Source organism: Protopterus annectens, chromosome 9.part0 (genome assembly GCF_019279795.1).
Source record: "Protopterus annectens isolate FY-2018-M chromosome 9.part0, PAN1.0, whole genome shotgun sequence".
NCBI lineage: Eukaryota > Metazoa > Chordata > Ceratodontiformes > Protopteridae > Protopterus > Protopterus annectens.
The window spans coordinates 1500404971-1500429651 of record NC_056743.1 but is presented as its reverse complement, the minus strand read 5'-3'; the positions used below and the strand labels follow the sequence as shown (position 1 = coordinate 1500429651).

Here is a 24681-nt window from a genome sequence, read left to right as displayed (position 1 = left end):
CTGCATCAGAATCCTCATAGGTAGATAAGGGTAAATCCTGGTCATCAGAGGAAACAGAAATTTCAGAATCCTGATCAGAAGAATCATAAGCAAACTCAGTCCTAGGTCTCTTAGAGGGGGAAGGTTGGCTTCCCCTGATTAAAGTAATAAGGTCTTCAGCCATTCTTATCATTTGTTTTTTAGACATAGAGGCCTGACCATGCGGTCTGGGCATTGGTTTTCTAGGCATGGATCGAGCTTTAGGCCTTGAAGAAGAAGATGGCGTTGGTTTAATATGCAAGTCAGTAGGCCTGAATACACCCTCAGAAGCCAGTGCCTGCACAGCGGCTCTGGACCCATCCAAGGTAGAGACATCCACAGGTTCCACAGTTGAAGCATCTCGTGGCATACCAGACTCCGAATGGGTCTCAGTAGAGGCCTGCGAATCTGAAGTAGCTGGTATAAGGGGCTGCGAAAGCACCTCACTGAGTACCGGCGAACTGGCAACTAGCTTAGGAGAAGCGTCGTCGTCAGCTTTGGACCTATACAGTCTGTCTAGGTCTTTATCTTTGCATTTTTTGGAATGTCAATAGTCGGGCGGCTTACAGAAGCCATATCTGGATAATTGAACCGAGTACCAAAATATTTAGAAGCATAAATATACCGACAACAAATAGTTTGTTGTTTAAATAAGGCACAAAACTCTCAGCAATATACATCGTGGTCAGGGCCCAGGCAAGGAATAAGGTACGAATGAAAATTTTTATGAGGTATTTACTTTCCACAAGAAATACGATTATTGACTTTTACTGACCGGTTTAGAGCAAGAAAAAGTTTCCCCAACGGGATACTTAGATTAGTTGAAGACTTTGGTTCTGAAACTCGAAAACGAAAATTTCAGGAGTCGGCCGACCGGCACTTGCGAACTGCTTCTGCTTCGGGCACCGCACGGCAAGAAAGACTGATGTAATGTCGTCAGCTGCATGATTTATATCCCTGCCTACCTGACGTCATGGAAGATGAGACAGCATCCGAAGCAGGACCCAAGACTTTGATAATCAGGCCGACTGAGGGCTACTGCAAGCAGATAACCCAAATGTGATGACTGCAACAGTGAAACACGATGAACATCTTCCTTCTATCCAAGTAAGGTATGGGTAAACACAGAAACTTGTAACACAGCTCTGAATTCAGCACTAACCTGAAAATTGGACTATACTAGCTTAGAAAGGTATATATATATTGTTCAGAAAATAAAGCAGATACAATAAAAAAAACACTTTAAATGCACAGAAATGGCTATCACACTTGAGTGTGTAGACTACAACAGTTAAACAGGCAATTTAAACACAAAAAATACTTTGTTAAATTGCAGGTAGTAAAATAAGTACAATATGTAGCTAAAACAAGCTTTTTAAATAACAGAAACTCTAAAAAAATCAGAGTTTTAGGCAGACTTCGCTAAAGGCAACAAGAAAATGCAGAAAAATGATACTTAATCACTCCAAAGTCTCTCTTTTGTCTCTCTGCTGCTTTGGATGTGAGGCTACTCAAGGATGCAGCTGGCAATGTTGTAACTGAGTTATATAGGAAAGCAGTAAAAAGGAATACATCGTACCAGCCTGCATTCTCCTTTTATTTTAGGAATATAGTGAAAAACCAAATGCAGAGGGTAGCAAGGCTTAACACAGTTGATATTACTATGGACAAGCAACTAGAAAATATGGCTACTGATTTTTGTAAACATGGTTATTTTAAGAAAGAAACTGAATCAGCATTAAGATAAGTGAAACAGACCCATTTCACTTCTACCATACCAGTTTTTCAACAAGCAGGTTCTACTGTTGGGGATACGAACAGGAGTTACAAGCAGGATGTTAGTTGTATTTTAACAATTAATAGGAACACTCAGATGGTTAAGCAGATCATAAACAGGCATTAGTTTATTTTACATGATATAAGTGAATTACAGCATGTTATATCCGAAAAACACTCTTTTGGATATCAGCGAAGTACTACACTTAAGCAGGTTCTATGTTATAAGGAACAATCCAAAAGTTATTTTAATGTCCTGAGTAATAAACGGGGCACATATAGCTGCAACTGTTGTAATTATTGTAAATGTATATACAGGCAAAGATCCTTTATTTATTTTTATTTTATTTTTATTTTATTTATTTTACATTTGTTAACCGGGCTAGTCTGACTGGATATATTTCCATTTTCAGCAGAGGCCCGGGGAGAAAAGCTCCACATATGGACATAAGAGATTTATAATGAGTACAAATAACAAGTTGCAAATAACAAGTTACAGACTTGTAACACTTCAACCAATGCATCTTGCATCCTGTTACAGGTCTTGATTTTTATTTACAAGCTTATGGTAATTGTAACACCCAAAATGTTGTTTACATGGCTAAATGTGAAATACGTGACTGTTATTACATTGGCAAGGCAAACAGGAAGCTTAGAGAATGTATAAGTGACCATTGTTCTGATATTAAGAGTAAGGTCATGACCAATGCTTTATATAAGCATATACAGGATAAAGGAGATGCTCATCGCTTTAAGTTTTTAATTTTAAAAGTGATTTTTATGCCCTTAAGAGGTGGGGATATTAAACTTTTAACAGAAAACAAAGTAATGTAATGTAATGTAGTACACCATCAGCCTATTAAATCTAGATACATCAGCTCTAAAGCTAAATATTATCAAAGACATAAACAAATTCCTGAAGCATATTGTAAACTTAAACTATAACCTTACAAAGGATGGAGATATCCACCCGAACCCTGGCCCTACCACTCTAGATAGTTCAACCCCATATGCTAATAACACTACCAATTCACTATCTATAAATAGGTCCCTCAACTCCCTCCTGTTCTGCCATTTAAATATTAGAAGCATAAATAACAAAGTACATAACTTACATGCCCTCCTACAAGTCCACTCCCTGATATACTGTGCCTCACTGAAACCTGGCTAAAACCATCAACCTCAGATAATGAAGTTTTACCACCTGGGTATAATATACTTAGACTTGACCGCACTACTAAGAAGGGAGGTGGGGTAGCTGTACTCTACAAGTCTACACTAAATGTTACCACAGACCCCATGCAACCACCTCATGTCAATAAAGCAGAAATAATTTCTACCAAATTCCAAAGTGACAAAAACAAATGTATGAATATTGTGTGCTTGTGCATTCCCCCGGGGAACAATGCCGATACCCTAGAAGACATCCTCCGCTGGTTAGCTAATAACTACCCACAAGAAACCATAGTACTTGGAGATTTTAACATTGACTGGAATACCTGCTCTTCACAATCTCCTACCACCCATGTAAACCTGCATGGGTTCACGCAGGTCATATCCACCTCCACCAGGGTAGGCAAACTTAATCAGAAAGAAAGTATACTAGACTGAATACTAATCAACAGCCACCCCTAAATGTATACATCAGGGACCATTCCCAATGACCTCAGTGATCACTTTCTCACCTATACAAGTCAAAAAATATATCCCCACAATATCCAGGTGCCTTTGTACAAGTAAAGAAGTCTAATTGCAGAAAACAAACAAAGGCAAGGCTCCAGGTTTCTCTGCAGTTTAATAAAAAACAAACACAAGCTGTGATATTTTACTACTGGAAAAGGACTTATTTAAGTTAAAAAGAACACAATATGAGAAGTTTCACCTAGAGATTTGTATAAAAGAAGAAATAGTGCCATGTGGTTTAAGGGTATTAAAAATGCCTGCCCAAATTAACTGCGATTCTGCTCTCCTTAGCGACTGGCAAAAACTAAATCTCAATACTGGCGTGGGCTATATGAAATTGCTTGTCGCATCAGCAGAGAGGGAAACAATACAAATACTTGATGATGTTAAGTCCAAAAACACTCAATTATATGAGCGATATGGGCCAGATTTATTGGGCAAACATTTGAGGGAAACTATTAAAAATGCATCGGGCTATTCTAGGAAGTTGCTACAAATTAAGCTTAAGAAATTGAAGAGAGACCATGGAGATTTTACATTAGGCAATGTCTTCCCGTGGCCTAGGTATTCTCAGGGTGAAACGTAGAATATTTTACATAGGGGAACTGTAAATCCAGAAGCCTCTAACAATTTAGAGACTGCTAAATTCAATTCAGCCAATCCAGGGGCGAATGTGATTCAGCAAACGGCTGTTAACCAATCCCAGATGAGTAAACACCCTGACATCACTCCTGTTATGATGGCACCAACTGAACAGTTGGGTGCGAGAAGAAAAACATTCACTACGACTGCAGAAGTGCATCATGAATCTAATGGAGTTGTTCCTGGGATTAGTGAAGATAGCAATCGGCTATCTTCCTCCTCTTTGTCTTTTTTACAAACTTTAGGCCCACCCTCATTGAATTTTTCACTTCCGACCAGAGAGAGGTCAGCAAACAGGGGAGGCAGGGACCAGTACAACGGAACTCAAAGAGGACGGAGCAATACCAGAACCAAAAGGAAACATCAGGGAGGCTCGGTGAGTCCCTATACAATAAAGAAAGCTTTTTTTGAACAAAAAGAACTAGTAGTTAATTTGTCTACATACAATTTGTCACAGGAAGAGTTTAACATTTTGAAAAAAGGCCTGTCGTTTATTCCTACAGAGGACACTAATATTACTGAAATAGTGTTTGATACCAAAATGTTTACACGCAACCTTATGTTAAAATCTGTGTTCGATGGAAACAAAGATGATGCTAATTTTATGTTTAGAAAACCTAGTTTATATGTTCCTAAACAAAATTCTTTAGTGAATGCATTTGAACAACTTTGCATTGATGATGCATATAAGCTGTACTATTCACAGAATGTTTGAGGACAGAAAAACAAGCAATATAATTTGAACAAACATCAATATGAAGCTATGATTAGATTGCAACATAATTGTAACATTATGATAAGACCAGCTGACAAAGGGGACCAGGTTGTAGTGATGGACAGACTAGCTTATGACAATGCTATGTTTGACGTGTTGAAAGATCAAAGATTTTATCAGGTTATTACACCCATACAAGTGAAGAATATGATAGATAAGGTACAACATAATTTGAATGAACTTGTATTGAATAATATTATTGATGAGAATTTATACAGGTATTTCTTAATGCCCAACCCCATGATTCCCATAATACAGGAGTCACCTAAAGTACATAAAAGCCTACAAAATCCCCCCATGAGGCCAATTTTGGCTGGACAAAACTGGTGCACTGAACCAATATTGATATATTTAGACAAGCATCTTCGTCCACTGATTAGTGAGACTGAACATATATTGAAGGACACAGAACATTTTGTCAGGGATCTATGTGATTTTTTCGAAGAAGGTAATGATACCTGGAAATTGCATTTTGGCTACACTAGATGTAGTGTCATTGTTCACAGTAATACCGAATGAAGCAGGAATTAGTAGTGTCAGTAGAATCATGGAGGAAAAACTCAAATTTTACGTTGTTGAAAATACAACAAATGCAAGTACTTCTAAAGTTAGTTATGGAGAATAATATATTCATGTTCAAGAATAACATTTAGTGGCAGTGCAATGGTGTTGCTATGGGATCGTCGTGCGTCAACAGTTATGCCAATGCAGTATTGGCCGAATGGGAGGTAGAGAATTTACTTAAAAGTCCTTTTCAGAACAAAATTTTATTTTTTCAGAGGTTTGTGGATAACCTCTTTATTTTATGGGATGGGACAGTAGATGCATTAATGGCTTTTGTTGAGTTTATGAATCAAACTACACAGTTCCTTAAATTCACATTAAACTGATCTGTTAGTGAAGTGAATTTTTTGGATGTTACTATTTTTAAAGGAGAGAATGATCAACTTAGTATTAAGTTATATAGGAACGGCTGTCATGTTAATAATTTATTGAGTAGTGAAAGCATGCATCCTAAATTTATATTTAGGAACGTGATACAAAACCAGTGCTGCAGAGCATCTAGATTGAATGCCAATGAAAATGATTTTACACAGCAAGCAGATAAGACAGTAGTTGAACTAATGGAAAGGGGTTATGACTCAAACTATACAGCAAAATAGGATGCAAATAATGAGGCTGAGACAGACGAGAGCTAAGCCTTACTTTTCAGATGTAGATGAGAATCATACCCCTGTTGTAAGAAACAGACATCCATTTAATAAACTTAACGTATGTCTTAGTTATTCTAGGGACAGAAGACAATACATGGAAATTATTAATAAGCATTAGAGTGTATTGACAACTGATACACAAATGAGTAGGTACATACATTTGAAACCACAATTCTCCTTTAAGAATAAAAAAAGTTTGAAGAGAAGGCTTTGTAACCCAAGAGACTTTGTAGCATCTATAAACAATATAGGGACTAGACTTTGTGGGAAATGCCAGGTGTGCATATACATGGCAAAAGATAAGCTAGTTTTTAGACATCCGGACACAGGGGAACTGTTTAATATCAGGCCCAGTGCAACATGTGACAGTTCGCATGTAGTGTACCTTGCTGTATGCCAAGTATGTAATAAATTCTATGGTGGCAAAATGGACAGACAGCTTAAGGACAGTGTGAGAGAGCATTTTTACCACTTTAGGAAAAAAAGTACATTTAATGCACTAGCAAAACATGTTAAACAAACTACAGAACAGCATTCATTTAAATTTGTAGTTTTGGGGAAATCTCTAGAGAATCCAATAGGAGGTGACATTAGATGTAGAACTGAAGCACTGGAGGCAAAATGGATTGTGAGATTGAGAGCAGATAAGGGACATGGTCTTAATGACCATGTATCCTTAAGAGCTATACTCAGAAAAAGGCCATTACGTAGATGAAAGGGATACTATGTTTTTAATGTAGTTTTTACCTTTAAGAGTTTGAATGGTTAATCATGTGACTGGATTTAAATGGTATAAGAATGGTGTTACTTAGATTGTACTCATACACCTGAAGAAGCATCATTGTGAAAGCACTTGTGTTTGTTTTTTAATAAACTGCTGAAAAACCTGGAACCTTGTCTTTGTTTGTTTTGTGCAACTTTCTCACCTATATTTGTAAACACACAACCTATAGTTCCCACCAGCCCTTCTATAGAACAGTAAGAAATAATAAGAGCTTTAATCCTAACAAGTTTCAGGACAAACTCAAATCATGTAACTGGTCTGCCCTAAAACACTTGCCCCTTGATGAAGCTGTTGCTTACTTTAATAATAAATTCCTTACCATCCTAAATTCTCATGCTTCTGCCGGCTCCATTAGGACCAGACCAAAAGTTGCCCCATGACTCTTTAAAGATACCAAATAAAAAAAAAATAGTCAGAAATAAAGCATGGGCTACATGGTGTGCTACAAAAGCCCCTCTAGATCAAATTAAATTTTTGGCAGATAAGGAATGAGTCAAAATGATCCATTTAACTAGCTAAACAAAACTACTATTTCCATCTGCAGCAAGGAAACCAAAATAACCCTCAAAAGATTTGGGCAGGTATTAATAAAGTACTGCACCCAGGTCAAACCACCACTCAACCTCCCTCAGCCTCTACTGATAAACTACCAGAGGATGTCGCCAGCATCTTTAATAGTTTCTTCACCGAGACTATCCAAGCCCTAGCTAGCCAACTACCCCTGAACTCCTCTTACTTACAGAATACCATTTCTAGTACCCAGCCCTCCTTCAGCTTCCAACCAGTCTCCACAGCTCTTATTCATAAACTAATCAAAAAACTAAAACCTGCTACCCTAGCTGCTGACCTTCCCCCAGCTGAATATTTGCAAAACGCCACAGATACTATAGTGTACCTCATTTCCATTCTAATTAATCAGACCATATCAGAAGCTACAGTTCCCTCTGTATGGAAAATATCTTGCGTCATTCCCCTCCATAAAGGTGGTAGCTCTACTGAATTATCTAATTATAGACCCATAACCATCTTGTCATCTCTGGCAAAAATTATGGAAAAGTGCATCCATAAACAACTTCTGCACTATCTAATCCAGAACAACCTACTGGCCAACTCTCAGCATGGCTTCAGGCCTCATCATAGTACCACTACAGCCCTCCTCACCTTCGCCAATGCCATAAACTATAGCAGGAACAATAACAAATTATCCTCTTTTTGGATCTCTCAAAGGCTTTTGATATGGTTAACCACCATCTACTCATCCACACCCTGACAGCAATGTCTTTAGGCAATCACTCTCTCCAATGGTTTCAATCCTATCTGGACAATCAACAACAAGCCTATTTTGTGGCATAACAAAATATCTAACCTCCTACCGAGCACCCTAGGTATCCCCCAGGGGTCTATTCTGGGACCTCTTCTGTTTTCCATTTTTATTAATGACCTCCACACTGTCATCTCAAAAGCTAACTGCATTCAATATGCAGACGACTCCACGTTGATCTGCACTTCCACCTGCCAAACAGAACTAAAGATAATTACTCAGAGTATTTTTAATTTAGTTGAAAATTGGCTTGTTGATCGCTGCCTGATATTAAATCCCAACAAAACAAAGCTCCTACTTTTCTCCCCCACCCAGAGATCCCTGGTGTTATCTCTCTTCATTAAGTCTAATAATGGTACCATAATCTCCCCAGATGCCCACATGAAACTTCTAGGCTTTATTGTAGATAACAATCTTAAATTTGATGTGCACATCAATAAAACTATCAAAACCATTAATAAAAGACTGGGCTCACTATATAGGATAAAGCCATTCCTAACCCCACCTGCTAGGATTGCCATAGCCGCTCCCATCTACTCTCTTCCCTCTTCTATGCCTCACCTTTACTTGCCAAGTTAAACAAAAGTGAACTTAACAAACTCTCCAGCTGCTATAATAACATAGCTAGATTTGCCACTAGCCTGCCTTACAGAACACATCAATGTAAATACCTAAAAAATCTTGGATGGCTTGAACTACCCAGGCAGATTCAGTATAACCAAATCACTGTGGCTCATAAAGTACTTAACCTGAAAATACACCGGCACTGAAAAACATTATCTATTCCCACTCCAGCCTCAGACCACTGCGCTCATCTAATAGACTGGTAGTACAAACTGTCAAATCCAACAATTCAGCCGGTGACTCTCTGTTTGCCAACTCTGTTGGCAAAACTTTGAACTCACTACCTGTCGACATTACCCTAGAAACTACCTTATCTCAATTCAAGAAAACTCTGAAGCAGTATTTCAAGTCTTAGTGCATGTGTCCTTGCTCCGAGCCTGACTAAATAATTAGCCTTACTTGTGTACCAATACTATTGTTAATAGAACTCATTTGTGTTTTAACTATTAACCCATATTAAGTTTAGCTTGTATAACCTTCAGAGTCTGTAAATGGTATTTAATTTGTACTATGTTAAGTTTGCCTACGTAACTAACTTTGGAGCTTTTCTCCTCAGGCCTCCACTGAAAATGGACATGTATCCAGTCGGACTATCCCGGTCAACAAATATAAAATAAAATAAATAAATAAATAAATAAAAGAATGCATTAGATATTGAGAATGAGAACACATATACCACCAGGTTTAAATGGTGCCTTAAAGTCGATGCTTACCTTTTTACATGAACAGGTGTAATTAATTAACATGGTCATAAGACCTGATGATTTTGGTTATATAAATGTGTTGTATTCAATGGATGTTGTTGTTTGTCTGAAGAAGCCTGTTGGCGAAGGTTTTAACTTGCAAATTAAATTGACAATGTTTTTGTGGTTCCAGTACTTTTATTGTTTTTAGTTCTGTTTGTTGGAGTTACTGGATTTGCTGTTTATTCACTGTTTTAGTTTTGTTTTTAACTCACATGGATATAGACCAGTAGAAATACATAAACATGTAATGTTCATCAGTGTGCAAAATATTTCATGTTCTGAGCATTAATATTTATAAACACATATATATGGATACCTACCACTTGATCATTTTCTATGTCATGGCTCAGTTTACCTTGCATTACAAATGGTGCACAGATGGGGTCTGCTACAGATAAAGAAAGCACATGGCATGGCAATGAGTATACATAGTGAGTAAAGTACCATCAGACTGAAACAGTATTCTGTGTCTGTATAACATCTTCTCAGTATTCTGTGTTCATGCTGTTTTATGTGTTATAGCATGCAGATACTGACCATTTGTATATAATACCTGATTTAATTTGGATAGAAAACATGCAGAGCACATATACAAACAGCAGGATGTGGTTAGTCCAGAGAGCTGTGGTAGTGCAGCAGTTAGCATTGTCACCTCACAGCAAGAGGTTCTCCTGTTCGATTCTCAGCTGGAGTGCCTTCTGTGTGGAGTCTGCATGTCCTCCCTGCAGTTAAGTGACATTTAAAGACATGCAGGTAGGTGCATGTGTGAATGGGTGTGCCTTCCTTGAAGGTTGGACATCGGGCTGGCAACTCGGTACTGTAAAAATCCACTGCCAATCATGAGCCGACCGGGAAAAGCCGAAAGATATTACTAGGATGTGGTTAGTCCAGGCAGGTCATTATACAGGTGAATAACTTTTCAGTTCTCTCTCATAATCCACACATTTTTCTTCCTAACGTGGCCTCCCCTTGACCTTGTCCTAAATAATAACCTCTACATTCTTCTACCAGCTACAATGCTCTCACATAAATGCAACCCCATTTCACACTCTCCTCTGGTAAAAGGTCATTTAACAAACTTGCCTCTGCTGCACTGAACTCCCTTCCCAGCCAAATCATGGACAAATTAAAATTTCTTTTAAAGCTTCTTTAGAAATACTCAATATCGCAAAGTAAATCATTCTAGTAAGCATATTATCTACAGTCTCAACCATCCCTTCTCTTGTTTTACTTCTTAAACCATGTAAATTCCTAAACTGTCCATCAGGAACTGTACTCATACAGAGCTTCATTTTTGTTTTATTTATTTTCAAATTAGAAATGATAACTCTTTAAAATATTTTGTAAATTTGATTGTTTTATACCTCTGTATAATTTAGCTCATGAAATTATGTATTATCAAATAATTAAAGTTGTTTCTGTCCTGTTTACTGACAGTGGCCCAAAGCAGCATGATTTAAAAGGATTGCTTGACTGGTTAACATACCCAATTAGCAATTAGAATATAAATAAATAAACAAATAAATATGTGCATTGAATTTTTTTTCTGTCTATATAATATACCAAACAGAAGGGTGTGTAGCCATGCAACCTAGTATATAACCAGTAATTGAAAAGATTCATGTAGCCACTACTGAAAACATAGCCCCATACCAGAAAGACTGCCAGATAAAATGCAATACATTAAAAAATCTTTAATTCAGTAGGATTGAGTGCTTTCATCCTAACACATATAAAGCCAGTACAAAAAAAATTTAATTAAATACTAATAATACCCTCTACAGACATTCTCGCCTATGCATACGTTTTTCTAAATTTGTGCTTCATATTTTGGAGAAAATTCCCTCAGAAGTTAGAGGGGGTCAATGAAAAAGCAAAACAGAATACAGAGAATTAATATGGCAGATGAAATTGGATGCATCCTCCCCTCCAGGGTTAAACTATGTTATTTCAATACTTCCAGTTTTAAAGATTAGATCAGCAAAGTTGTAGAATATATTTTCCTCTATGAATTGTTTAATGAATTATGTTTCAATATTTTAATATTTTCAACATTTGATTGATGCACTTTTTAATAAAATATACTTTTTAAAACAACTTTTTTTAGAATTATGTTCTACCTTCGGTACTTATTGATTTATTTTAGGTGTGTTTTTGTATTTAAGGAACAGGATACCATATGTATTTGAACACTGTTAATGAATTTAATTTTACATTAATTGTTTAATTGGTTGGTTCTTTGGATTTGTTGATGAACTGTATTTAATAAGATGTTTTTATACTGGCGTTATTCTGATGAAGTCGTATGTGTTAGGATGAAACCACTCAATCTTACTGAATTAAAGATTTTTAATGCATTACATTTTATCTGGCTGTCTTTCTGGTATGGGGCTACGTTTTCAGTGGTGACTACATGAACCTTTAGAGTTAACATATAACATATCACTTAGAATGATGTATCCAGGTCTCCTGTCAAACTACAAACATTTCACAGGGAGTTCTTGAAACAGCAATCAGAGGTGTTTGACACCATGGTTTATATGAGAATTAAGCCAAAGTGACACACTGTTTATACCTATTATAATCACCTTTGAGGTTACCATTACTTGGACAAAAAGACAAAGCAAATTCTTGTTTTTTTTTCCCCACAAAAAACAAGTATTTGCATTTCTTATTTATTTAGAAAATTGGGAAAGAAAACCTATATGCCCAAAACACCTGTCTTGAATTTCTCTGAGTTGAGCATTTGTGTTTTAGTAAAAGCCAAGGCACCTAAATGTGCCTTGTTTATAGTGCAAGCACGTCTGTTAATTAATATGCGCCATGCAAAGTGTGGTGTTAAGTGACGTATGTTAAGGCACATATTCCACGAAAGAAAGTGCAGTATGATATGAATGTTGATGAGTCATACAGGAATATTTTGTAAAGTACTTTAACATTTATATTTGTCAGCAGTAAACATCAACAGCATGATTCTGCATCATAGTTCTGGAAATGGAATGTACATGAGTGACATTATGGTTCTGAGCCTTTCTTATGTCAGGCAGATGTAGGAATGTTTTTCCATTCATAATCATGACACATCTGTCTACATGTAACACAGCACATTAGGTATATTAGTATCACTATAATTGTGATACTGGATATGTTACATAGCGCCATTATATTTCACATGCTAAGGTAGTTGCAATGAATGGCTGCTACTATGAGATGGCTACTGACATCTGGATCATGCAGATGCTAAGTGATCTATAACTTTATTAATGTACACAAATGTCATTGTATGTGCTCACGGATAGGCAACAAATATAACTGACAGAAGTTGTAGATACAATGTACTCATGTCTTCTGATATGTTGCAAGTATACTTTACTTGAAGGATCAATGAATGCATGAATACATTCTGTGTACACACACACACACACACACACACACACACACACACACACACACACACACACACACACACACACACACACACGCACAGTACATGCCTAACGGGATCCCTATCAGTTGATCGAGTTTTCAGAAGCTTGAAATTCATATCAGCAAGATGATGTGATCGAATTTCTGAAAACCCCAAGCTTTTGAATGGAGACGCGGAACAGTGAGGATCGGGAAACTTACCATTTTCCTCAATGTAGTGTGATCTCGGAGTTGGTATATATAATTAGCAGGGGTTGCAGGGGGCGCAGGGGGGCTTGAACCCTGCAAAACAGTAAAAAAAGATAGATTTTGTGGTTTTTTTTAATGTTTGAGCTTTCAGAAATTCAATCATATAGTCTCGCTGATATGAATTTTCAGTTTCTGAAAACTCGATCAATTGACATAGGTCTCCCTAATGGCATTCCAGTTATATGTCAGGATGCAGATTTGCTTGTACAACATAAAAGTCATTACTGACACTTGAATACATCCTGTAGGGGATCACATTCCCACTTTTCCAGGATAATATTTTCTGCAGCTGATGTAGTTAACAGAGCAGTCTCATTATGTTAATGTACACAACAGTGTTTCATATTCTCCTTCATGTCACTGACATTTCACCTGCATGGTCTATCACCTGGATATATACATGTATGTAGCACTGAAAATTTCCACATGGGAGTATAATTCACTGTGGATGTGTATCAATGCATGTACAACATGTGAGACTGTGTTCCTGCAATTCACATTCATGTTATCACATATTACAGGGATATTTGTGTTGCTTGTTAGGGCTGTATCTATACCACATATGCTTTCTTACTAACATCATAACTCATGGGATCAGCTGTCAGACTTATGACCTACTTGCCTTCAAAAACTTAATTGCTGTAATCCTGTGTTTATGCTTTTCAATACTGTTATTATGGAAGATAAAAACTGAGTTGTAAAAAGCATATTCCATTATCATTGCACAGGTGTACCAGTCACATTTTTTCCAGTTACGGATATGCTTATTTTTAGTATTAAGTACCACAGTCTGGTGTTATTTACCTTTCAGTGCATTCCAGGCACAGTCTATGAAGTCCAAAGAGATCAGACATTTCTTTATAGACCTGAAAAAGGTCACCTCCGAGCAATTCATAAGAAAAATAATATGACAGCAATTCTTGAAGCTGTTCTAAATAGTTTAAGTAAAACTTGCCGTACCTTTCTAAGTTGTTTCATGTGACTTGTTTGAAGGCTGTAGGACAGCGCTGTATTCAAAAAATGTGGCATTTTGATGAGAAAAAATACAGTACAATGATCTTTGTTCAGTGACAAGATATGGCTTTCAAAATTAAATCTTTGCAGGAGATGTTTTTCTGTCTGTGGTAGATACAGACTGGTCAAAATATAAATTGTTACCTGCGATGATCCATATTTACTTAATGATAGTGGTGTTTTCTTATGGTTTGACTATTTATTTTGCAAACATAATGTATATCTGTTTTGGTAAGTGTCATGATGCAGCATTGATTAGCATATCTACTTCACTAGGTTTGCATTTTGTCAGCCATCTTGCAGAATGCTGTCATCTAGTATTGAAGTAATAATGTTACATAATTTGCACTCATCAGCATATTTAGTTCTCACTTTCCACTTTTATATCTGAGTTGAATAATGGGCTTAGTACAGAGCCTTGTGGGACAGTACTGGTAACACTCATTGAGATAGGCAGGTAACCCCATGTTGACATATGACATTCTATTACTTAGCCAGAGTTTTGCCCATTGATATTTAAAGCCTTTAATTGAATTGCTACAAATAAATTTGTAACAGCATACAAACAGTGCAATATTAGTAAAAGTCCATAAGTTACACCATTGAACCAGCTAATCACAGGGAACATAAGGGCCACCAAACATAAACAGTCCAAATTATGTTAATAAAATTTAATATGTAGTTTATCACTTCCGTCCAAACATTCTGATGATGTTCTTATACACTAGTCACTACCTGATTCAGTGGTGTAGCTTACAGAATTTGTTAATTGCTAACTTAAGTTGAAGAATGCCACAAAATTTAGATGGCAAGCTCTCCCCTTATCAAACCCATACTGCCATAGTTGACAAAAGTAGGTCTTCTGTGTTGACATTTTAGATAAACTCCATAATGGCTCTCTCTGTATTTTAATACCAGTCCATCTGGTCAGTATAAAATTGTTTCCATTTGATATGAAGTGGTAAAACTACAATCTGATGTCATTGATCATATATGTGTCAAAATACCAATATTTGGCTTTACATAACTGATAGAGATTCAATTAGGAATTCCTTGATTTGTTATAGGAAATCATAAAGTGTATGCTGTCTGGTGTCATGTAATTTAATGTTTTTTTTAATTTTTTTTCTGTGGCAGCAGTTATCATATCCATGATTATGTAAGGGATGTATCACCCTGTCTCCACAAGACTCTGACATATATCTTTGTTTATTGTAAAGTTCACAAAAATCTTTTTTTTTTTTTGCAAGAAATGTCACCATATCTTGCTTTTGTGTGAAAACAAGCTATATGTATAATATCTCACTTTTAGTTTTCTAATGTGACAGAAGAAAAACAACTGCTATTAATATAAAGGCTTTCTATTTGTTTAAGCAATCAGAGAATCTCTTTTTAACTGTGTTTCTATGCTTCTGTCTTTGTCAGCCATGTCTCATGATGGTCGCCATGTGAAGCTCTTAAGATAAGATCTGTGACACAGAAGGTGAGTACAAGTACCAGTATGCTATGACTAAGTGTAACAAGAACAATGCACTATATAAGCATGATGTGACAACCATTTTAAGAGATTTTTGCTTTATGTTTTAGATTATTCAGGGCAGACTTGCAGGAGGAGTTGACTATAAAGCAGATTATTCCTAATGCCTCTGTCCTCCCATGTCAAACGGACATCTTTATTTTAAAAATAGAGTTTTTTTAAATTAAGGATTTTGAGATGGAAGCTGAAGTGTTAGTCTGTTTCAAGTCATTTGACTACTGCTTGCTTATTGGGCTGTGGCATTTGCATGTTTTAGTCTGATGAAGTCTAGAGATGAAAGTGCTTATACAAAGTTTTAATAAAAGGTTGCCTGTATGTCATTCCATGTGCAGTAGATTTTTTTCCTCTATTGAAGTACTTTGATAAGAATAGAAAATAGTGTTTCTGTCTTGAGAAAGATATATATGAAAGTACAGCAAAGAACACTGGAGGCTTACAAAAGCTCTTTCTGTATGACTGAGATTACTTGAAAAGAAGGATTGTTATTAATCGAGTGCATTAAGCCTAACTGAATGTGCAGGTTGCTATGCTCAGGGAAACCTGGCCCAAAATCACTAGATGATTGGTGGGTAGGTATGGCATAATGGCTAAAGTTTTCACCTTATAGGCACAAGGTACATAGTTTGATTATGACCTCAGGTAATTGCCTTAAAATGGCCGTTTGGAACAATTAGCCTAGTATTCACCTATAAATGCAATGAACCTGCCAGCTATACCAAATGGTAACTGAATGAACAGAGGGGTAGTGCATCCATACTGACTGATAAAACACACTTAACAGCCACATAAATCATTTATACCACTTGTGTGATGACACAGGGCTTAGTCAAACTTTTAGAACCTCTGACCCAAAAACTATTTAACTTTCTGTCTCCGTGTAACCTTGTTGGATATGACACCAATAAACTCTTGTCAGTCTAATCTAAGAGACTTAGGATGGCCCTTAAAAAGGAATTGGCTGGACTGCAGACCTTTTTGATGACATTTCTAATAACATTTTTTTCAGAATGATACAACACATCTTTCTAAAAGATGTTTTCAGTTCCACATCAGAACACAGATGCCCCTCTAATTAAAAGAATAGGAAAATCTAAAGTTCTAGAGGTCACTGCATGCACTTGAGAATGAACACAATACAATTTGCTAATGGGCCAAAGGTACAAATGAGGAACATTTTTTTTCTATAACGATACAGAAATATAATTTTGCTGAAACCTGAAAATATAAAGTCAAACAGCAGGATTATAGGTTATGATGGCAAGGAGGGACAAACTGCCTAGCCAGTCAGGACAGAGGGCATGGAGAATAAGATATTGCTAAATGCAAAGAACGGAAGTGAAATTTAAATAAATGTAATACAAATTTGTAATTGCTTTTCTTATCCATTTGACAAATAGTATTATAAACGATGAGCATCCTGGGTGATAAAATGTCATTATTGACTGTCTTTGGCAGAAATTCTTTTCTTGTAAGATGGTTCAGAATAGATTTATATTTATCAACTGCTCTTTGTATGTTATTGGAATTACTTTCATTCTGAGGTTAAACGTCACATTTCTGAATATTAAGAAAATCGTCTAACCTAATTTTCATTTCTGCCAATGTTCAGTACATGTAGCACTAAAATTTGATGTTGGCACACTAAAGAAAGCGATACACTGTCGCATTTATTAAAAGCAGACTAAGTTCTTTGGCAATGTGGAACACAACTGAGAAAACCAGTTTTCTTAGACGTTTAGGAACTCTTAACATTTGCTAAAATCTGGCATTCTTTTCTTTTACACTTAGGTAGTATGAATAATGACTGTTCTCATTTCTTTTAATATGATAAAGTGGTTTTTACATTTATTATAAATTCCATCTTGATTTATAAGAACTTTTTTTATAAATTCTGAACCTAAAAATTATAAACCTATCTTTGGTATAGGTATTTTAAAATGGGGAAATAGGCACCTAATACAGCATGCAATTAAAATTGAAATAACATACCTTCCAATTTCATTCCAACACTGAGACATTTTTGAAAACGACAGAAAGGGCAACGCTTCCTCTGCATTTTGTCAATTGGGCAAGTCTGGTTCTCTGTGCATGTATAGCGTTTGTTGTTCTGGACTGTGCGTTTGAAGAAACCCTATAAAAAAGTGAACAAAGTTAGCAACCACTTTAGTTGTTTTAGTAACTGATACATAAACTAATTGCCCTAAATATTTTTTGTAAGAGAAAACATTTTAGTCATTCCTAGCCACAAGAAAGCCTAATATTTCACATATAAGCATGTGAAGTGCTGACTAGAAGCATCCAATATTTTATGGAATGAAAACATACTTTTTGAGCATACCCCTCCCCCCATTTCTCCATAAGCAGTTTATCTCATGGTGTCTCTCTTATCAGACTTTAAATCACACTGGCTCTGCCCTTGCTTAAACCCTGACTAACCCAACCTTACAATCGGTGTTTCTTTACTCAGTTGCTTATTAACAAACCAACCAACCTACATTTCAAAGGAGTTACTGTATAACTGACAGCTTTGCCTGTTTGTACCTTGTGTTAAACTTTGAGAAATATTGTATCTTTTTCTTCTGTTTTTGCTCTGTTTTTGTAATTGCTTTTGTACAATAAGTGGAGCTTTTCTCCCTGGGCCTCCACTGAAAATGGGCATGTATTTAGTCAGACTATCCCGGTCAACAAATGTAAAATAAAATAAAAACAAATAATAAATTATCAGGAGTAGCAATGGAGTCCCACTGACACCATTTCAGACATATTTTTTATTGCCACTGGATAATCAGGTGCTGGGCTACAAAAGGATTGTGATTTGTGCAAACAACTTTGATGGATGAAGGTTCCCACCAATAATAATCTGTGGCAGTATGATACCAAGCCAATTACAGTTATTTGTTTTCAGACTATCTTTCTCAGATGAGGTCCTTGGCAAGAAAAAATGAGAGTCTCATGTAATAATAGTTAACACATCAGGAAACGGGTAAGTTTGAAATATATTCCTCTAATACTACATGATTCTTAAAATAAGGCAACATTATAACAGAAGGAAAAGTGCCTATTTAAAATACAACAGTTTTTTTCTACCCTCTAGAAACATCCCTAGATGAAGAGTGAATGCACAGAATGTTTGTGATATCATAAATGGCATTATATTTCACACATATAGCTTCACTAACTGTAAAATAGACCTTCTTAAAGATACATCAAAATACTATAAGATATGTAAAGTATTTAAAAAGTACAGCATAGCTCAGTGTTATAATATCTTTTTTTATTTATTTATTTTATCAGTTGTATTTACTGAGATTATGACTTTTTAAGGGGAATCTTAATGTGGTAGTTGTACTTAACTAGGGAAATTTATATAAGATTCCAGAGGATACTCCACCAGTATTTTACTGTAGTGAACATGAACTGGAAACTATCATGTAGATATTTCTTTTAATATGACAAAATAGATTCTACATTTATTCTAGCTGCCACCTTGGTTTATAAGAGGTGCATGTACAAATTCTGAGCCTAAAATTATGAACCTCCATGGGGTAAAGGCAGTCCTTGATTAAATAAGAGAAGTGAGAGGATTCCGTAGCTAATACAGTCAGACAAGGTGAGAATCAAGACATTTTTACAGAACTTTCTTGTACTATGGCTTCATGCCAGTGGAGGCAAAAGAAGTAAACTGCTCTGCAATGTTGGGGCAGAATGTTGCTAATAATGCAGCTAGAGGACAGAATAAGAAGGATAAGTTATCAGTAGTGTAAAATTATAAAAAAAGCTTTACAGCTCATGGACAGTGCAGTCATTTTCAGTAAAGGGGTATAACAAGTGAGAAATGAGATGGTGACTGAACTAAATCAAGCACTGGGTGGCTGTAATCTTTTAAGGAGGTAGCAAAATGGAATTTAATGGGCCCACCCCACAAGGAACACAGGCATTCTTTTAAGTCCTCTTGGACCTCATCTTATTGGCCGGTCCCCCAGTGCCCACATTCATACCAGGTCTGCCAGCCACACCCCCCCCCCAGACTTACTCCAGTATTGCTGGCGCTGGTTGTGGATTTTAAGGATGTCGTGAGGATCTCATCCATCTGTGCTTCTGTCTGGTGTATTTTTTTTTATTTTATATGCCTTACCTATTTCCTATTTCCCACCCCAATGCTTGTTGATTGCATTCAGGGGCAGCACCCTTCTTTGGACCATGCCTTCTTTTTGGGAAAAAACATGTATCTATGAATTACCATATAGGTGGCAATACACTAAACACCGAAAGTGTGATAAGAGACTTATGGGCACAGGTGGACAGTGGTCTCACCTTTGATAACCACATCGCCACAGCAGTCAGGAAATCCTTCTATGTGGCACACCTCATCACTAAGGGCTTTTCATCCAGAAAAAAGGAGGTCATTGTCCCACTGCACTCATCCCTCATTAGACCCATTATAGAATACAATGCCCTGTTTGGTATGTACCTCTCAAGACATCTGCAACAACTGGAAAGGCCACAGAAATACCTCACTGAAAGAATCACAGGCCTAAAGCAGATGCCCTGCACTGACCGCCTTAAAAAACACCAGCTATACTCTGTCACATATTGTCTACTCAGAGGTGATCTCTGCTTAACATACAAGGCCATGTCAAACCCAGAGCTGTTGGACATGCTACACTTAAAGAAATCCCAATCCTTCAGAGCCACATGCTCCAGGGATCTAAACCTTGTCATCACAATAAACAAAACATGATGGAGGGATAGGTTCCTGACCCAGAGACTCCCCAGACTCTGGAATAGATTGCCCATACATGTCAAGCAGAGTGCCTCTTTGGCCCTCTTCAAAAGGAACTTTGACAATTGGATGGGAGAAAGGAAATTCACCCCAGGGATCATGTCAGTCACCCTGCTAGACAGGGGTCCAGGGAAGTAAACAGTGTGGGAAGAAATAGCCAGGGAATTGTTATGGCTAGGCTTGTATAGGCCCTAGGGCTGATAGCCTAGTACCAACCTATGAACCTATGAACCTATGGATCATCATCAATGAGCACTCCCATACCCTAGAGGGGAGTGACAGTCCCTCCCTTCCACTTTGTCAGTCACTGAGTAACTAATCAAACCCAAGTCAGCTGGGTCATAGTCAGGGTTTTATCCCTCTACACCACTATAGCAGTCATGGAACATATATTTTTCAGATAAAGTAGGTGAGCTGAACTGTCAGAAAAATTACAAGGAAAAGGTTGATATTTGGATACAGTGTGTGATGACCCACCACTGGAACAGTAATCAAGGAGCCTCAATCCTCACCACTGGAAACCATGGGGGATGTATATTGGGAGGATAACAGGTACACACACAGTATTCCAGATGCAGCTCTTTCCATCAAGTGCAATTTCCCTTAAGACCAGACAGAGACCACAGTCAGTCTGGGGCTGGTTTCCCTCTCTTTCTTCAGATCCCCAGTAACACTCCCCAGTGGCACAGCTATAGAGCTGAGATCTCAGCTGAGTGACCAAGCCAAGGCCTCCAGCACCATATCTGTCCAACCAGTGCATCATGTCCCTGCCCAAGCAGCTGACACACACACTCCTTGAGGTTTGATTTACACACACACACATACACACACACACACACACACACACACACACACACACACACACACACACACACACACACACACACACACACACACACACACACACACACATCTGGAAAGGCTGGCACAGACGTACTAGCAATGCCCCTTCTGCCCAGACTATAAGGTAGCTTTCAGTGCCACCAGTCACTCCTGCCAGCTACCTTAAGGCTCTTCCAAGGGTACCCAATATACTGAGTGATATTAATATTAATACAAATGGTAGTTTGACCAAGAGCAGGGCTGTTAGGAGTGGCCCAAACAGTGTCAACAAATAAATATGGAAGTACTCTCAAAACTTAAATATCTCTACACATATCAGCCACAATGAAAGGTTTAAATATATTTAATAATAAATAATAAAAGAACAAGATGATATTAAATATATATTCACAGTGATATCAGAGTTCAAAATCTCAGGAAATATTTAAAACAACATTGCAGGACTGTCTCAAATAAATAAAGAAAAATATCTAAACTAAACTTTACTATATCCCTGACTGTGTCTAAGAGAATTATATCGGTTCCTAGAAACTTACTTCATTAGAGCAAGGCAGATGTTGTGGTGAATGGATCTTCTAGTTGTTGTCAGGTTCAAGACATAATACAGCATGCTCTGTCTCTTTAAGAGGCTTCTTAAACTAATATCTCAAATATTACTGCTGGGATAGCTTGCTGAATGACATCATATCTTGTCATCTGACTGTAGTCCTCAGGTGAAATATCCCACTGCTGGAAGCTGGCAGTATTTAGCATCTATCTGTGAAAATACATAGATCTCAGATCTTTGGCAGATGCCGGAAGTCATAAAACAATTACATTCCTCCTCATTTCAAGACTAGTAATTATTTCACCTTAAAGACAATACATAAAGCTCCCTTATATAGACATTGTGTCTCTTGTTGCCCTGAAACTGAAAGATACCATCTTTTATGGCCTAGCCATAAACTAACTTAATTTCAGTTGTTTTCCTAAAGTTTGCTGGACTGAAGTGAACTTCCTGTATTCCATTTTCCACTGTTAAAATATATAAATGTAAACAGTTACAATAATGCACGCACATTTGTGTTCTCCTCCAGTACAGCACATCATGGTTACATTTCAAGCAGCACTTTGCAAAATACCTTTTCAACACACGTCTGTATCAGAGGTTTGATTTAAACATGACATACATTTCTAATATAGTTGTAATACAAGCATCTTATGTAAATCATGTTGATATTCACAAATGCTATATAATTATATAAACAATTCCAGATAGCTGTGATGGCAGTATCCCCCCTTGTCACACAGTGTAAAGGAAATGGACAACGGATACAGGAAATTAATTCTGGTAACCACTACATAGATCTTATGATGGCATAATAAGTCTTGTAAAGGAAGATATAGGAGTCAATAAAAAAAAGCCATGTGGAATGTATTGTATTTATAGGTAAACCTGAAATACTACATGACACCATATATATTTCATGAGTTTTATTAAAGACTCTCTTGCAATGTAAAATTCAGTGCATCTCTGGTTTATTTAAAGGTGAAATGAAGACAATAGGATTGGCTAATATAATTCTATAGGCTGGGTAAAACATAATGTACTGAAAGATATGGAAAGCTGGAAGTTTGGAATACATGACCTATATTAAAAAATGAAAAGGATATCTTGAAACTCAGATCACTCTGAGCTTCCTATGCATCCATGCTTACAAGTTGCAGCTGGCTCCTATAATGAGCTCATGAGCAGCCACTGTCATTCAATGAGTTTATAGGCAAGAAAAGAATGGATGTAGAAAAGATTCAAAAGTTCATAGGTATATACTAAGCTAATGACCACCGAGGCCCTTATAAACTTAGCTATGCAACCCAGATGTATCCAATGGCTTCTTTTGAATTAGAGGTTGTTTTAAGGGGTGCATGTTAGTTAGGGCATGATTTAACTGCTGCCTGTATCCATCAGAGACATAGGTGTTAGACCAGGGGTGAATTTCTGATTTCTCATCTACTGGTGCAGGTCCCGCTTAAGTAGGGCAATGGAAAGGCTCAGATTCAAATGGATAGGAAGCCTGATCCAGACAATGGGAATTATTTAAGATATATAGCCTACCCTTCAACATGTCCTATTTAAATTGCTAGCAAAATTTAATTATTTAGATCTAGTAGTTCTTATGCCATTTATTTTGCAGATATGCAAAAGGTCTATCAGGTTGGGATCTAAGGATGCCTTGTATGCCAGGCATAAATTGCTTCTCAGCAATCTGTATAAAAGGGAGTATAGGGGTAAGGCTCTGAAGTGATCTGAATAGGGCATTGTGTTTACTTCCTGTATTCTTTTTCTGAGAAACCGATGTGGGCATTCTAGGTGTGACGTGTGCCTGGTCATTTACATACGAAAGGGATGCAGCATTATATTCAATGACTGCTTTGATGAAGGCTGAGTACAGTCACATGGCAAATTCTTTGGACTTAGATACCATGCCCTAACGTATATGTTGAGTGACACTGAATGATTTTCTTACTACCTTAGACACATATTGGTTGAAAGCCAGGTTACTATTTATGTGAGTCCTTAAACCCCTGACCACTGTGTCTAATTTTAGTTGTGTTTTATTAATGATGCAGTTTTGCAGGGTGGCTGACTTGCCAAAAGGTTGTATTATGCATTTCTTGAAAATGAGTTTCAGTTTGGCATTAGTCATTTATCTGTGTTAGACCTTCCTGTAAAATGTTAGCATCTTGGTGGGGGAGGCTTATGATTACTCACAGTTTGCAATCATCTATAAACTCTGTAAGCCAGAGGCCCTTGATCTTGGCCTTGACGTCTGCAAAATAGATGCCAAAGAGGAGCAGACCCAACACAAAGCCTGGGGGTTTTCACTGATGACGGGCCTCTTTGTGGAGGTAACCTCTCCAGTCCCAACCTCCTGGGTCTTATCTGTAAGCTAGCTGGATCTTTCCTCCACATCTCACACATACATAAACACACATAATCACATACATGTGCATGAGCGCACACACGCATAAGCATGTGCCTGCATGCCCATGCACATCTATGCATGTTAGGAATGTATAAATATTAAAGGCATTTTAGAGATACTGTCTTCAATGAATAGGGTAATAGAAAGTGAGGAACGATGGATAAGAAGAATGGAACGTCAGAGTTAGGATCTGGTAAACTGTGAGTATAGCATTTGACAAGGCTTTTTATTTTTTTTTTTTTTTTTTTTTTTTTTTGCAGGAAGTCACCTTTTAGGAATA

The 24681-nt window shown here is 37.1% G+C and overlaps 1 protein-coding gene across 1 annotated transcript in view; it reads right to left on the bottom strand.

Moving 5' to 3' along the window:
- LOC122812139 (nuclear receptor subfamily 5 group A member 2-like) overlaps nt 1-24681 on the bottom strand; it is a 445215-nt gene that overhangs the window by 131278 nt on the left and 289256 nt on the right. The window contains exon 3 of the mRNA XM_044084444.1: nt 17799-17940. Within this exon, the coding sequence (XP_043940379.1) occupies nt 17799-17940 (142 nt within the window). The remainder of the gene's footprint in view (nt 1-17798; nt 17941-24681) is intronic.